Source organism: Panthera leo, chromosome A1, assembly GCF_018350215.1.
Source record: "Panthera leo isolate Ple1 chromosome A1, P.leo_Ple1_pat1.1, whole genome shotgun sequence".
Classification (NCBI taxonomy): Eukaryota; Metazoa; Chordata; class Mammalia; order Carnivora; family Felidae; genus Panthera; species Panthera leo.
In genome coordinates, this window is record NC_056679.1 from 187,209,935 (window position 1) to 187,225,757 (window position 15,823).

The following is a 15,823-nucleotide window of genomic DNA, read 5'->3' on the forward strand; positions in this document are numbered from 1 at the left end:
TGGGAGAGGACTCTGGGGTGTGAAAGAGAAAAGACCATATAAGCCCTAAAGACCTCTTAAAATGGCAGCCCTTTAAGTCTTATATGCAATCTGCATTTGTGTTTTGTTGGGTAAATACAACTCTCATTCATTTTAAATGTTTAGTGTTTAGAAATTGGGAGATGTCACATAAACATATAGATTTCTGGCTTCTTTTTTATTTAAAAAAAATTAATGTTTATTACTTTGAGAGAGACAGAGACAGAGTGCGAGTGGGGGAGGGGCAGAGAGAGAAGGAGACACAAAATTTGAAGCAGCCTCCAGGCTCCAAGCTGTCAGCACAGAGCCCAACGTGGAGCTCGAACCCACAAACCGTGAGATCATGACCTGAGCCAAAGTCAGACGTATAACCGACTGAGCCACCCAGGTGATCCTCTGGCTTCTCTTTTAAAAAAGGAATTGGAAAATTTCTTGACACTAAGCCAGTATTTCCTTGTGGCAATAATTGGCCTTAATGACCAAGTTGATGCTCCTTAGACATGCTCCTTAGAAGCAGGTGGGCTTCTGTTCAACACAGACTATCCCCCTTCTCTGTTTACCCCCATCACTAAACTGAAGGCCAGCAGTGTGTCCATGATACATGTATTTCCAAAATACAGTTCAAGAAAAAAGAAACAGTTGTCATGCTATGTTTCTATAAAGTAAAGAAACAAAAGACGAGCCTTAAGGCTTGCAGATTTCAAAAATGAAGAATGTACTTTTTTTGTGATAATCAAAAAGAGTCTTAAAGCAAAGAACTTCTATATCAAAATCAACCAGCACATTTCATTCCCTTAAATTAATTGCCTGGCCCCTGTGGGGATTTAACTCTGGTCTGGAGTTTTTGTATATGGTTCTTTCACATGTGATCCAATGATACAGCTATCACTAAACATCCAGGTAGCATGTAAAGAAATTGAGTTTCTTCCCCAAGATTACACACCATTCCCTCAAAGGCAAGGCCAGAACTAGGGCTTTCTGACTTCTGTTCCATTTTACTTTCCTCCATACCATGTTCTTTCTCTAGGAAACACACCACCTAGAATCTTCTACACTTACAGAAAAGACCACAGGGAGCCCCAGCTATCTTGAACAAAACACACATATTACAAGAAGTGTGTGCAAGTGTGTACAAGACTGAAGTGCTATTATATCATTATTAGAAAATTATCCTCATAATTTCAAAATTATCCTCATAATGAATTTCCTTCCAATTTTTATTTTCTCCATTAATACACACATAACTACATATATGTAACATTTTTGCAGTCATAATACCTATAAATTAAAGGTTCTGGGTTTTTTTTTAATCTGATATGATATCAAAAGTATCAAAAGCGTCTTCCATATTGCTACCTGGTTTTCATAATCCAGGACTGTGTTTTCTGATCATGACAAAGTAATGCTGTGAATCTGTGTGTTCTGGGTTAGAACTTATCTAACTTCAGGTGAGTACAGTTAACTCTCATGTACTGTCTTGACCAACAAATGCAACATTAACAAGGATAAAACATGAGCCAGGTGTTAAGGCCTATGATGCTCATAAACATACAAGAGGAATGATCCATGGATGCCTTTGGAAAGATTTTTTCTTTTCTCTTTTCTCAGGTGAGATAACAGGGCATGCATATTGCATCTTTTCCTTCTTTGATTTAATTCTGACCCCTCTGAATGAAATGCTCTTCCCCAGCTCATTACCTAAATATTTGAACAACGAATTTAGTGAATTCTCATCAGGCACATGTTCTAAGTCTTGCACTACTTGTGTCTTTTGGCACCTTCCAGTTCTAAGCACCATGGGCATCCCATGTGCCTGAGAATGTCTGCCCCAGGACACATGGGCAGAAGCAGGAAGATTTCCTTTGTAGATCTCAGTTGGAACACAAAGATTCACTGCCCCTTGTTCAACCTGACAAATCTTAGTCACCCAGAAAAAGTGCAGCCCTTAGCCAGCCAGTGTGACTTTTATTTAGGACCTATCATTAAGGCCTACCACCATCACTGGCTGTCCTAAAAGTTAAATCACATGATGTTTATGATGCCCTGCAAGGTTCCTTCCAGCTATAAATTAGCACATTTGGGGTCAAATGTCCCAGGTTTTCATCTCAGCTCCATCATCTATAATGTGACTTTGGTCAACTTACTGAGCTAGAACCTCAATGTCCCCATCTTTAAAAAGGAGTATTGTTCTGTCTCATTACTTTATTTTGAGGACATAACTCTTAAAATTATAGGTTCTAGATAGATAACTAAAAGAAGTCTTAAACTTCTAAATCTTTCTCAAGGAAATCTGTCTTCCTTGCACAAATGTTTGTATCTGATGATATGGAGTGGGAGATGGGAGCTTTCATAAAATGCGATGTCAAGCTCTCTCCCCTGAAATTCTGGTATATTGGTCTAGAATAGGGCCTGAACATTCATATTTTTTTTAATTTCTGATGATTCTAGTGAGCAACCAAGGTTGAGAACCTCTCTAAGCATAGCATTGCCCCGCTAGGAAATAATCTTCATTTGGCTCAAATGGGTATGTTCTACGGCTTGGGAGGCATTGGCTGAACGGGATGATTCATGCTTCCTTAAGGGACTCTGACGCTAATCCATAAAATATCTGTGGCTGGAGTGGCAGATCCTTGAATTAGCCTACAGAGAATATCTGTGGCAGCCCCAGGTGGACCTCCTGGCTCCTGCCCCCACCCAATCTTGGCAGGCTCTCTGAGCTTGCTTCCTCTTCCACCCGCCCATCTGGCATCTGGTCTGGTAGGGTAATACTCTCCAGGCACCACCAGGTCTTTATCTTCCCTTTGTAAATTAGTCAGAACTTTCTCTGAAACCTCCATGATGCCAAATCCTGGCAGTGCAAGCACCCTTCCACATTCTAAAGAAACCAGTTGTTGGTTTTCTTGGAAATTTGCCCTAAACCCCAAATAAAATGAGCATCAAGGCAAACAGCAACAAAAGATGGCTTTTTTTCTTTTACTACAAAGAACAAGGAAGCATCAGTTATTGCTGCCTAATTGGCTGCTATAAAATCTGTGGCTTTAGGGTGGGGATAATATACTTAGGAAAGTGGTGATTTCTGAGCCAATGTTTAAGAGTACTGGCAGATGGAAAATGAAATTCCCCCCCCTCCCCCGGTGTATAAGAAGCCAAGCTTTGAGCAGAGAGTCTTTGTTTAAAAGTGGCACTTGCAAAAGGTTTTCCAGAACCATCAGACCAAAGAATATCTTCCTAATCATAAAATTTGCCGCTTAGGCTCCTCCAGATGGCACCACAATTTCCTTCCGTGGGCCTGACTTCTCCTGTCTGGAAAGAACACAGTTAAGGTAAAGGAGGTGTCTTTGGCCCTCTGCCTCCTTTCCTTAACTTGGTTTTCCTTCCTTTCTTTCCAGACTGGCAGGGACAGCCCACAGATACACACTCCCACTTTAAAGTTAGGTAAGAGGGGCGCCTGGGTGGCTCAGTCAGTTAAGTGTCTGACTTCGGCTCAGGTCATGACCTCACGGTTTGTGAGTTCGAGCCCTGCGTGGTCGGGCTCTGTGCTGACAGCTCGGAGCCTGGAGCCTGCTTCTGATTCTGTGCCTCCCTCTCTCTCTGATCCTCCCCCACTCATGCTCTGTCTCTCTCAAAAATAAAAAAAATAAACATTAAAAAAAAAAAAAGTTAGGTAAGAGTCCTGATTTAATTAGCCAAGCACACAAAATCTTTTTGGAAGTAATATGACCACACAGGGCAGGAACAGATAAAGCCTATCTCAGCTGGGCCTACCTTAACTTCCCAAAGGGTCCCAAAGGGCAGCACACAATTGCAGTGACCCTGTTCACAAAGGGTGGGGTCTTGCAAGATCTAGAAAACTCCCTTCTTGCTCACCCACTTAATTTCTTTCCTTGAGGTTATGTCCCTTTTGGACAAAGCTTACCTTAACAATCCACATGCTTCTATTTAAGCAAATATTTGTTAACATTGGGTTCTCTCGGTTCTTGAATGGAAGGCAGTATCCTCTAGGCCACAACCTCAACCTGGGCAAAAACATCAATCCCCTAGGGGCGCCTGGGTGGCTCAGTCGGTTGAGCATCCGACTTCGGCTCAGGTCATGATCTCACGGTCTGTGAGTTCGAGCCCCGCGTCGGGCTCTGGGCTGATGGCTCAGAGCCTGGAGCCTGCTTCCGATTCTGTGTCTCCCTCTCTCTGCCCCTCCCCCGTTCATGCTCTGTCTCTCTCTGTCTCAAAAATAAATAAACGTTAAAAAAAAAAAAACAAAACACATCACTCCCCTAAAACATATTTGAGCCTCCAGCTTCCCAGCAACCAGTTAAATTTGTTTCCACGATAGTAATATAACCACATGGTTAAGTAAGTAGTGGAAAGTAACTAAACTTCAAAAGGTAAAAAGTAAGTCTCCCTCTCTTCTATGTTCCCCACAACCCCAGCAGCAACCATTATTTGAAGTTTCTCATGTATGACCCAGAGGTGTTTCACCTATATAGAAGCATACAAGTGTGGTAGACACATGAGCACATCCTTTACTGCACATAGGAGCATCCCCTACACATTGATTTGGACTTTGGCATTTTACTTAGTGAATCTGAGGGAATATTTCATATCTGTAGACAGACATGCTGGAGATCTGCCTCATCTTTTTATTAATGGCATTAGAATTTGTTGGATGGTTGAGCCATTGCTTACACATGTATATTTTTCTATAGTATTCATTCTTCTAGCATAATTGTTAAACTGTGTATACCTTTTTTATCTTGATTGATACTTCCCAAGAGGTTGTACCAGTTTAGACACTCACCAAAAATATATAGAAGTTACAGCCTAGTAGAGAGGTGAGAAGAACACCAGTGCCTACAGAAAACTGCTCTTGGTGCTGAGTGTATGGGTACAGAGGGGCTATAGGCATCCAATGAATGATAGTCATCCACGTGAACTTGAGTAAGTTATCATTAAAACTGAGAAGAGACCTGAAATCATTATTACACTCTGTGTTAACTAACTTGGATTTAAATACAATTTAAAAATTTTATAAATAAAAAATAAAACTGAGAAGAGAGTAGCAGATTAGCGGTTGGCCTCCTTTTCCCAGCCTTCAATGTGGAATATACCCCAGTCATGTAGCATACAGTGTCCATATAAATCCTCACTACTCAAACTGTGGTCCTCAGACCAGCAGCATGAGCATATTTGGGAGCTTCTAGAAATGCAGATGCTCAGGCTCCACTCCTGACCCACTGAATCAGCATCTGAGTTTAAGCATCTGAGTATAAACAAGATGCCCAGTTGATTTGTGTGCATGTTAAAGTTTGGAAAGTTCTGGCATCATGTTTAAGGGTTCAGCTTTTGGCATCAGGAGGCAGAACTGGATTCAAGACCCAGCCTTTTTCTTGATTTTGTGACCTTGAACAAGTTACTTAAATTCAATGAGCCTCATTTACCTCATAATTAAAATGGGAGAATAATAGTAGCTATTTCAATGCTGTCGTGATGAGTAAATGATGTAGATAAACACACTTAGCAAAGCACCTGACTTTGTTGTAAATTGTCAATAAATGTATTCTAATGATAATAATAGGATCTTTGAGGGTATAGTGTGAGGCCTGAGATCACCTTCATCAAAGGTTTGTATGAGCTTTACATGTTCTGCAATAGAAAGAAATCTAACCAGTTGGGTACCTGACTGCCACAAAGCTCTAATCTGAAGAACTGGTAACCCACAATTTTATTTCTTTTCCTTCAGAGAAATAGACTAGCCAAAGGGCCCAGAGGTGGGTGCGGGCACTGCTTTCTCTAAGTATCCTAAGTGCCAAGTTCCTAAATGTTAATGGGCCAGACAGGAAACCAATGGGCTGTGGGCAAGAAGAACCATGAAGAACCTTGCCCCATGAAAACAGTCTGTGGTGACTGGATAAAGCTTAACTGACATCTACGGCTGACACCTGCAGGCTGGGCTTGCTGCCATTCCCAGAGAGAAGTAGGCCCTTTGCAGAGATTTTTTTTAATGCATTGCTTTATGATTGGAAGGAAATATACTAAAGAAGTATTTTAACAAAGAGATCCCATGAGTTAATCAGTGGTGGGGTAGTGTGGTGTCCTAGATAGGAGTCTGTCAACAGAAGTTTGAATGCCTGCAGTCTGCCAGGCACTGGGGACATATCACAGATTGCCTCTGCCCTCATGGCACTCATATACTAAAGGGTAAATGGACATGCAATAAATAACCCTAAATCATTTTAACTGTGTCACAATTTGGAAAGACGTAATACATAGCTTAGAGCAAAGCAGTGTGTTGTCAGAGGTTGGGAGTCAGGTGATATGAAAGCTGCCCTAGTTCTGACCCTAATTCATTGTGAAGTCTTGAATAGTTCACCTCCCTTCTCTCTGCCATTCAATTTTGTCATCAGGAAAATGAAAGATTTGTTTTGGTGACGTCCAACCTTGTTTGCAACTCTGGGCATCTGTGGTAAGGGTTAAAAACATCCCATTCGTGGGGTGCCTGTGTGGCTCAGTTGGTTGAGTGCCAGCTCTTGTCATGATCTCATGGTTAATAAGATGGAGCCCCATGTCTGTCTCATGCAATTAGCACAGAGCCTGTGCTAGGAGTCTCTCCCTCTCCTGCTCAGCCCCTCTAAGAGGGACTATGCCTCTTTCTCTCTCTCTCTCATTCCCTCTCTCTCTCTCAGAATAAATAAAAGGGGTTTTTAAGCATCCAATTGGGGCTCCTGGGTGGCTCAGTCAGTTAAGCGTCCAACTTCAGCTCAGGTCATGATCTTACCATTCCTGGGCTTAAGCCCCATGTTGGGCTCTGTGCTGACAGCTCAGAACCTGGAGCCTGCTTCAGATTCTGTGTCTCCCTCTCTCTCTGCCCCTCACATGCTCGTACTCTGTCTCTGTCTCTCTGTCTCTCTCAAAAATAGACATTAAAAAATTTTTTAATAAAAAATAAAGCATCCCATCATGTATACCCCCCCAAATGAAGTCTATTTTCTTAAAAAAAAAAAAAGGAGATTCCCATAATATCTTTTATAATCTCAAATACTATCTGATGAGCCTTAAGGACTGGATATATAAACCTGTTGTGCATGGGATGCCAAACACTAAAGATGCTGTCTGTCAGCAAGTATCAGAGGCTACTTCCTTCTTGTGGGGGACCTTGTCTGGCACAAAGGTTAAGAGCATGAATTCTAGTTGGACTATGTCAAATCAAGTGAAGGAGTCTCGCCTACTTACTGTGTGACCTTAGGAAAAACACTTAATCTCCCTGGATAGCAATTTCCTCATCTGATACACAGATAACCAGGAGGAGAATAGTACTCAACAGATAATGTTGCTGTGGAGATGCAATGAAATAATGGATGTACACAGAATCGATGTACACAGAAGAAGCACTATATGAATAGGAACTATCATTACTACTTTGAGAAATGAGCTCAGAGCTCCTTGAGTGATGATTGTACACTGATGACAGGCAGTAGATGGAGCCTGGAATCTGGTGAGGGGAGTCTGCCAGGGAGCATTAAGAGCATTAGTAAGGGAAGAAGTCAACTTTACCATGACCATGCAAAGGACTCAGTTAAAGGGTCTGACATCTGATTCTGGCTTTCTGCTGACTCACTGAGTGATATTGGTCATGTCAGCCATCTTTCTCAGTTTCAATTAAGTTGAGACTCATTTCATCTCAACCTGGGACTGTGAGAAGCCGGTGAGGTCACATAAAAGACATTGCTTGGAAAAGTAGGAAGAACTTGATCAGTGTGAACTATTGCTAGGAAGATGGCATTCAAAGGCTGAGAGGTTGGATGATACATGCTCCCTTCCTTGGCTTTCTGAAAATAGTGACACCATATGGTGTGGATCGTTCACTGCTGCTTATCACAAGGCAATGAGAAGAAATGCAGATTTGTTTCAGTCTTACTAGCACTCTTCCTTTTAATAAGAAGTACTTTTTTCTGGTTGTTGTCTTCTTAAGAGGGTATGAACAAGAGGAGGTAAAGTGTTGACTCTTAGAGAACACTCCAAATGAAAGCTAGAACTCTCTGCTCCCATCCATTTCTTTTCACCTCCCTGTGCTATTGGAAAGCCCAACTCTCATCTCTGCAGGCATCAAGTATCTCCCCTGTGTGTCTGGGTTTCCTCTCCTGTGGCTCACCTGTGCCAGCAGCCCCAGGGAGGATAGAGTCTGACTTTTGAAATCATTGCATTTGGTAATCAGAGAAGACACATTCTGAGGACTCTTTATCCACAGGGTTTTGTTTCATTTTTTTTTTTTTAATCTCAACCTGGGTTCTTATTTGTAAAATCTGTTAGCTCATTGGCACTCAGTCTTACCCTGCATAAATTAATCAAGATTTCTTCAGTCCACGATTTTTTTTTTAATTTTTTTTTCAACGTTTTTTATTTATTTTTGGGACAGAGAGAGACAGAGCATGAACGGGGGAGGGGCAGAGAGAGAGGGAGACACAGAATCGGAAACAGGCTCCAGGCTCCGAGCCATCAGCCCAGAGCCTGACGCGGGGCTCGAACTCACGGACCGCGAGATTGTGACCTGGCTGAAGTCGGACGCTTAACCGACTGCACCACCCAGGCACCCCAGTCCACCATTTTCAACCATTAACTCTCTTTCTTCTAAACTTTAATTAACCTATGAACTATTAACACTGATATAAATGGTTTTGTGTGGCAATTTCTTTGCATGGTAGCTTTTGTCCTATCTGTTAAGAGCCAGTGTTTGTTGAACTTCTGCTTCAAACAAAACAATAGTTGGGGCTCTAGAATGTACAACTTTGTGGAAAATGCAGTCTCTATCTCTGAGGCTATTATCTCTAGAGAGATTCAATATGGATATAAAAAAATTAAATTTAAAATATAGGTCAATATGTGGTGAATTCCAAAGGGATGGTACAACTGGCAGCTTCTACAAGGATGTGAAAAATTGGAAATCCATGAGTCAGATCCTGCCCACAGATTTTTCTTTTCAAAAAACAGGAGTTGTCACATCATCTCTATCTTGAAAAATCAATAGATTTGGCAAACTGGACTAGCGCCAGAGCATTTCACCAGCAGAACAGTTGCCACCTTTCACACAGGTAGCACTTGCCAGGTCTCACAGCCCCCGCCATCCCACAGTGTCTTCATCTGTACCTGGGCAACTTCCCTCATCCACCTTACCTGCCTGATTCCCATGGAGATTCTGAGTTCAAGAACACACTATTGTGGCTCAGAAGACTGAGAACTCATTGTGGGCTGGATAAGATCTCATGAACATATGAATATTTCTCATGGATCCTGAAGTCTAGGTAGCATTTTGGTAGGCAGGAGAGGTCTTTTTAAGCAAGGTATGATCAGAGGCATAAAAAGGGAGTACATATCCAGGAGGCAGCAAACAAACCAACAGGCTGAGCTGAGGGCCTACATTGAGAAGCGGTGGAAGTAAAGAGTAGAAATGCAGACTGTGAAAACATTTAGATGCCAGACTGAATTGATTGTGCTAACAATTAAGATCTCCTGAAAGTTTTCAAGCTCAAAAATACCTTGAGGGAAAGGATGTTTTAGGAAGACGCATGGATAACATATATGAAGGGTTAGAAAGAAAAGAGATAAGAGATAAAAATTACTTTAGAGGCTGATGCAGGAATCTAGATTTGAGGGCTAGAGGTCTGAGTCTGGCTGAAAGCATCAGCAGTGAAAGCAGGGAGCCACAGTGAGGGAAGGGCTGCCAGAGTCTATAACCAATGAGTATGTGACATGTCAGGTTGAGGGAAAGGGAGGAGTCACATAAGAATGCATTGACCAGGCCTGTGGGAGGAAGAGATGTGCTGGAGGCAGGACTTTCAGGAAGACTGTATTATCCTTTCTGCAGATGTACAAAGAATCTTCTGGAGGGGGTCTTCCTCCCCAATCCCTTCATGAAATATTCTCATCCAGGCCTTTCTTTCTCAGGAAAAAGATGTGACTCCAGACAAAAATCTACTGGCCAAAGTACAAGATGCTGCTCTGTGGCTGGAGACCTTGTCAGACACAAAACCAGCCAAGCCTTCTCTCTCCACCACCTCCTCCATTGCTGACTTCTTCCTCGCCCTAACCATCTGCAACTCCGTCATGGTCTCTACAACCACTGAGACCAGGCAGAGAGTAAGGACCACCGATAGTGGGTGGTGGGATGGATGGGAGATGGGACAAGGGGTGAAGCCCTGAATAGAGAGACAAGATACTTGGACCCTAGTCACAGCATCACCATTTCACCACTGTGGGACCTTGAACAGATTTTTTTTTCTGGGCCTCAGTTTCTTCATTTTTTAAAAGAAATGGAATAAGTTATAGATGAGCTTTCTATGTAGCTTTTAAACTTTGTATCTATCTGTCTGTAGGGTAGATATTAAGAGTTAATATTTACTAAGCAGTGCTGTGTGTCAGTCTCCATGCCAAACACATCACCTGCATTATCATTTAACCCTCACAACCCAACAACCCTGTGAGCTATGTCCTTGCATTTCACAAGTGAAGAAACAGTGGCTCAGAGAGCTTGGACAACTTCACAAAGGATGTATGGGAACTACACAGAAGAACCCTCTGTACAGCTACATAATAATATCACATTATACTGGTCTCTATTCTTATGTGAGGGCAAATAATAATTAATAATAATAATAATAAAAACCATGGGTGAAGCTCTGCCAATTTTGAGATAATGCAGCTGTATGGCCATTTATAGAAGTTTATACTCTGAATTGTTTTTTTCAGCACTAAAGATAGATTGATCTTCGATTATCCACAGACTCTCACCCAAGCTCCCTTATGAGTGACTGAAGAGAATAATTGAGTGTTTTAACTTGTGGCTAATGAAATCAAGAAAAAGAGGGTTCACCCAGGTACCAAACCAAAGCCTCCCATATTACACTTAGATCCCATTCAGCCACTAAAAAGTCACCAAGTTATCAAAAGTTTTTAGGGAGATTTGGGAGGCAGGAAATGTTTTCTGAGAAATTAACTCTATTTTCAAGAAAGGAAGAAGTACATATTGGGAAGGACAGCATCCAACTCCCAATTTTCAAGTTAATGGGGAGATGTTAGCTGACAGGTAACTCAGGAGTCCAATCTCTGGAGCCAGGAACACCCAGATTTTAGTCCAGCTCTACTACTACACTCTAGGTGGTCATAGCCAATTTATTGAACCTCTCTGTGCCTCAGTTTCCTCATCTAGAAGTTAGGATTACATGGCATCTGCTAGAATTGCTGGGGAGGGCGAGATAAGATACTGCGTGCAAGGATAAAGCAGACAAGGTCATGGGAAAGGCCCGGGGAATGTAAACTCTTACTATGGGTCTGGCTTTTGTCTCCTTTTCTTTCCTTTGTCCATGACCAAAGCAGGATTGTAAAATTGAGCATTACCAATCCCTAGAATGTCAAGGCTGGAAAGCAATATCTGGCCTAATCTTCTCATGCTGTAGGTAGGTAAACTGAGGCTCACAGAGGTGAGACTTGCCTATAATCCCTAAAGCCCCAAATAATCCATTTATTGTAAAATGACCTTCCTCTTCTGCCATAAAACAGCTTGATTTTTTTTTTTCCAACATTGAGAGTTAATGTTCCACTTTCCTCCTTTTACCACAAGGTCACCATGCCACCCTCTGCCAAGGCTCTGGGGACATCCCTGGAGAAGATTCAACAACTGTTCCACAGACTGAAGCTTTTGAACCTTAGCCAGTCATTCTCATCCACTGTGCCCTCTGACACTGACCTGGGAGAGAGTTTGGGGGCCAACATTCCAACCCCAGACTCAGAAGAGAGAGATGACATGTCTGTGTGCAGTGGAGGTAACTCCACTGATGGTGGCTATAGGAGCAGCACATGGGACCAGGTTGACATCCAGGGGTCTGGATTAGACGCTTCCTTGGAAGAGGTGCTGGAGGCCCCAGCTCTAGGCCTGGCCAGCCCTGAGCTCTGTTATGAGGCTGAGAGCCCTGATGAGGCAGCCCTGGTGCATGCTGCCCATGCCTACAGCTTCACTCTGGTGTCCCGGACACCAGAGCAAGTGACCGTGCGCTTGCCCCAGGGCACCTGCCTCACCTTCGATGTCCTCTGCACCCTGGGCTTTGACTCTGTCAGGAAGAGAATGTCTGTGGTTGTGAGGCACCCACTGACGGGTGAGATCATCGTCTACACCAAAGGCGCAGACTCAGTTATCATGGACCTGCTGGAAGACCCGGCCTGCGGTGAGTCCCACCTCACCAGGGTTCCGGGAAGAGGGGTCCTTGGTTTAGGAGGCAGTATGGAACAGTAATGAGGAGCTGGAGTTATAGTGTCATTTAGTCCAGCAGGTCTCAGCTGGAACAGAGGCCACAAGATGCTTTCTTCAAAGGAGTTCTCTTAAATCATGCTGCATTCTGCATCTCCTCACCCTGGATTATTACAGTGCTCATGAGCTTATTATAGTCTTATACTGAAGAAACTTCTTTATTTATCCCAGTTTCTGGTTTTCCAAACTCATTTTTTAAACATGGATTATCCACACACAATTTTTTTTCTACCAGGACACTCATTAACATAACCTAGAACACACTGTGGTCCTCTTACTTGTGGAGAGAAGCCAGCTGAACCCAGAGAAGGAAGTGACTTAATAGAGGTGGCACAGCTAACCAGTGGTAAATCCTAGGCCTAGGTATATTTAATCTCAGTTCAGAGTTCTTTCTATGCCACCAGAATTCTACACCAGGCTCAGTTCTCTCTGGGAAGCCTCAGGTGTCCCCCTTTATCATCCTTTTCCCCAGCCTCCCCCAAATGGATTTTCATAAACTTGCTCCAAGCCAGAAAAATGTTCCAAAGTCCCTACATATCAGTGTCCAATTTTGCAGCATGAATTAGTGTGCAGCCGCTTCCTTATTGCTAACAAGAAGACAGTTATGGGGCTGTGATTCTCCCAGGATAGTAGATTCCAGCCAAGCTTTAGAATTGCCCAGGCAGCCCTGTGCCTCCTGCATTATCAGCTATGGATTAAAGCCAAGAGGTTCATGGGGATTGATGAGTATTTAGAATGGGAAGGGAGCTAATTAGGTCTCTTCATCCCCAGACTCTGGCAGACAAGTGAATTCAGTGTTCCTGAGTCAAGGGAACCACGGCACTCTATCCCTGGGCAACAGCCATCCAAGCTGCCCTGGAGATATTTTTTTTATTTGTCCCTCACCTGATTCAAAAATAGAGATGCTTCCAATAAAAGACATGTACACAATATTACTATTAAAACTGAGAGTCAAAGCTTTGAAAAGCAGGGAAGAAAATAACCCAAGATGTAATATATTTACAGTGTTTGAACATTCAAATTGACCCTGAGGTTCCTAGTAGCCTGAGAAAAAAAAGTGAACACTCCAGGGCACACAGGTAGAAGGCAAAAGGGTTTCATCTTGGGGAGCTGATGTCTTTGAAAATAAAATATTGTAGATAGTGCTCAATAAGACAGTAGTGCTCAATAGGCACAAAGATTGTGCTTCAGGCACTAGGGGAAAAGTAGAACCTGAAAAATGAGAAGATAATCTTTAAAAGGATTTTTATATTGCATAAAATATCCTTGGAATAATACCATGGGAAAAATCAGAGATTTGTTGGATTTCCTTATAATTATTTTACCGTAAAGAATTGTATGTTTAATTTTTGCATTATATGAAGGGAGTAGATGAGGTACATAAAATCTGCTTGCTACTTCTGGCCTCCAAAGATTGCAATCCAGCCCTGGTAAAGAAGGATTCTGAAGCTTTCTCCCAGCTGACTTTTACACAGTGCTGCACCTGATTAGTGATGTCTGTAACATCTTAGATAAAGGAGGTGGTGATGGCATCAATCCTGCCCCATACCCACCAACCCAGGCTGAAAAATTATTTTTATCTGATAGATAAAAGTACTATAATTGCAGGAGAAAAAGATAAATTTCTTCTGAAAGAAACATGTAAGACTTCCTAAAGGGGACTTTGAGCAACACAATGAAATATTTTTATACTGGAGTTATAGGAAATGCAAAAAATATTTTTTCTAAGGCCATTTCCTATTATAGAAAGAAAGCCTAACTCAGAAAAACACCCCCCTATGTGGTGAAGAACTTAACAATGAGATTCAGATCTGTGGCTGTCTTGGGATCTAACTTGATATAAAGACTGAAATAGATGACACAGGGGATGATGGATGATATGTCTAAGACTTAGCAAACAGTTTATCCAGGGATAAACTGGCTACCTGGAAAACACCTGAGGTAATAACAAAGATTCAGACTTCTGGTCCATCCCCTGATTCAGAAGGACTTCAACTGGACCTGGGAATCTCTATTATTTGTTTAAGTTCCCAGGTGATTCTAATGCAAACAAGTGTTTGGGAACAATACCTAAAATGACCTACCTTCCCTAAATAGAACTTTTCTCAGCTAGGCCTTTTTGGTCAGATACAGAAGGCAGAGAATTTAAAGACTCCTGGAGTCATCACCTTTTGGGACGTCCTGACAGCCAAGAGAGATCTTCTATGTTTCTGGGGTGGGTTATAAGGGGATTCCTCCTCACTCATGGAGGACAATGACTATTTTACAGCAACTGATTCTGATGTGGAAAAGAAGGTAAGGAAAATCCGAGCCAGGACCCAGAAGCACCTAGACTTGTATGCAAGAGATGGCCTTCGAACACTGTGCATCGCCAAAAAGGTAAAAATAAATTTCTCCTTTAGTGGCTTTAAGGTCTCAACACTGAGTTGGTCATTTCTATTCCATTTTAGAAGGCCCTTAATAGTGGTTGTTTTAATATTTTCAAAATTAGCTATTTCAAACATTCCAAATTCTGACTCACCACAAAGACCAAGGATTTTGATAATTATTCTGGGACAAAACTCTGGATGGCAAGATTCCATATTAGCATGGCTTTGTTGTTCCCCATTTTTCATTATTTATACATATAATTGGTAACCCATTACTCATAAAATAATTTTTACTGTTATAATTTTACCTTCAAAGTATCCTTTTAAATTTTGCATTATTTGCCTAGATTTGAAATTCAAGAGATACTATGTGATCACATAAAATTCTAGATTTCTGATTTCTCTTATAAATGTAGAGCATCTGATGAATGGGGTCGACATTCTTGAAAGGCAGCTAATAGCTAGAACCAAGTAGTAGCTGATCCCTTTGATGAGGGATATATTCTCCTGTGTTCTGTAATTGGTCACAGCCCCTAACTTCCCTGTTGCATTGCCCTTGGCTCAGCTATAGTCATGTATTTACCCACCTCTCACCCTGCAGGCCTTTTGACTTTGCAACACCTGCAAGGAAGGCAGGCAAAGAGAGATGAATATCAGATTAGAGGCATCTAATGAGGCACCTAAAGTCAGATGGGGAGCTATGATGACATCCACTGCTAGATGGCTAAAAGTAGTTTCTTCTCTGCAGATCCTCAGAGCTCTTCATCTTTTATGGTGCTTAGTGCAGCAAAGTTTAAGAGCACCCACTTTAAAGTCAGACCTACCTGGGTACAAGTTCCAATCTCACCACTTACCTGGTGTGTGACCTTGGGAAAGTTTCTTCACCTCTCTGAGTTTGGGATTTTCTTATCTGTAAAATATACTAATGCCTCCTACCTCAAACAGTTGTAATAGAGATTACTGAAATAACACATGTGTAGTGCCTGAGACAGTGACCAGTGCTTACTACTCCACAGATTATAATTATACCCTTACCACCTTCTATTTTCCCCTGAAATTATTTGTGCCTACTTTGCCTCCTCTAATAAGACAGTGAATTCCTCAAAAGCAAAGGCCTATTGTGTCCCCTTGGTTTTCCTTATAA

The 15,823-nt window shown here is 42.0% G+C and overlaps 1 protein-coding gene across 2 annotated transcripts in view; it reads left to right on the forward strand.

Moving 5' to 3' along the window:
* The window catches only part of ATP10B (ATPase phospholipid transporting 10B (putative)), a 70,577-nt gene that overhangs the window by 17,202 nt on the left and 37,552 nt on the right, over window positions 1–15,823 (forward strand). For both annotated transcript variants that reach the window (XM_042947547.1, XM_042947552.1), the window contains 3 exons: window positions 9,955–10,146; window positions 11,627–12,227; window positions 14,580–14,689. In XM_042947547.1, the coding sequence (XP_042803481.1) occupies window positions 9,955–10,146; window positions 11,627–12,227; window positions 14,580–14,689 (903 nt within the window). The remainder of the gene's footprint in view (window positions 1–9,954; window positions 10,147–11,626; window positions 12,228–14,579; window positions 14,690–15,823) is intronic.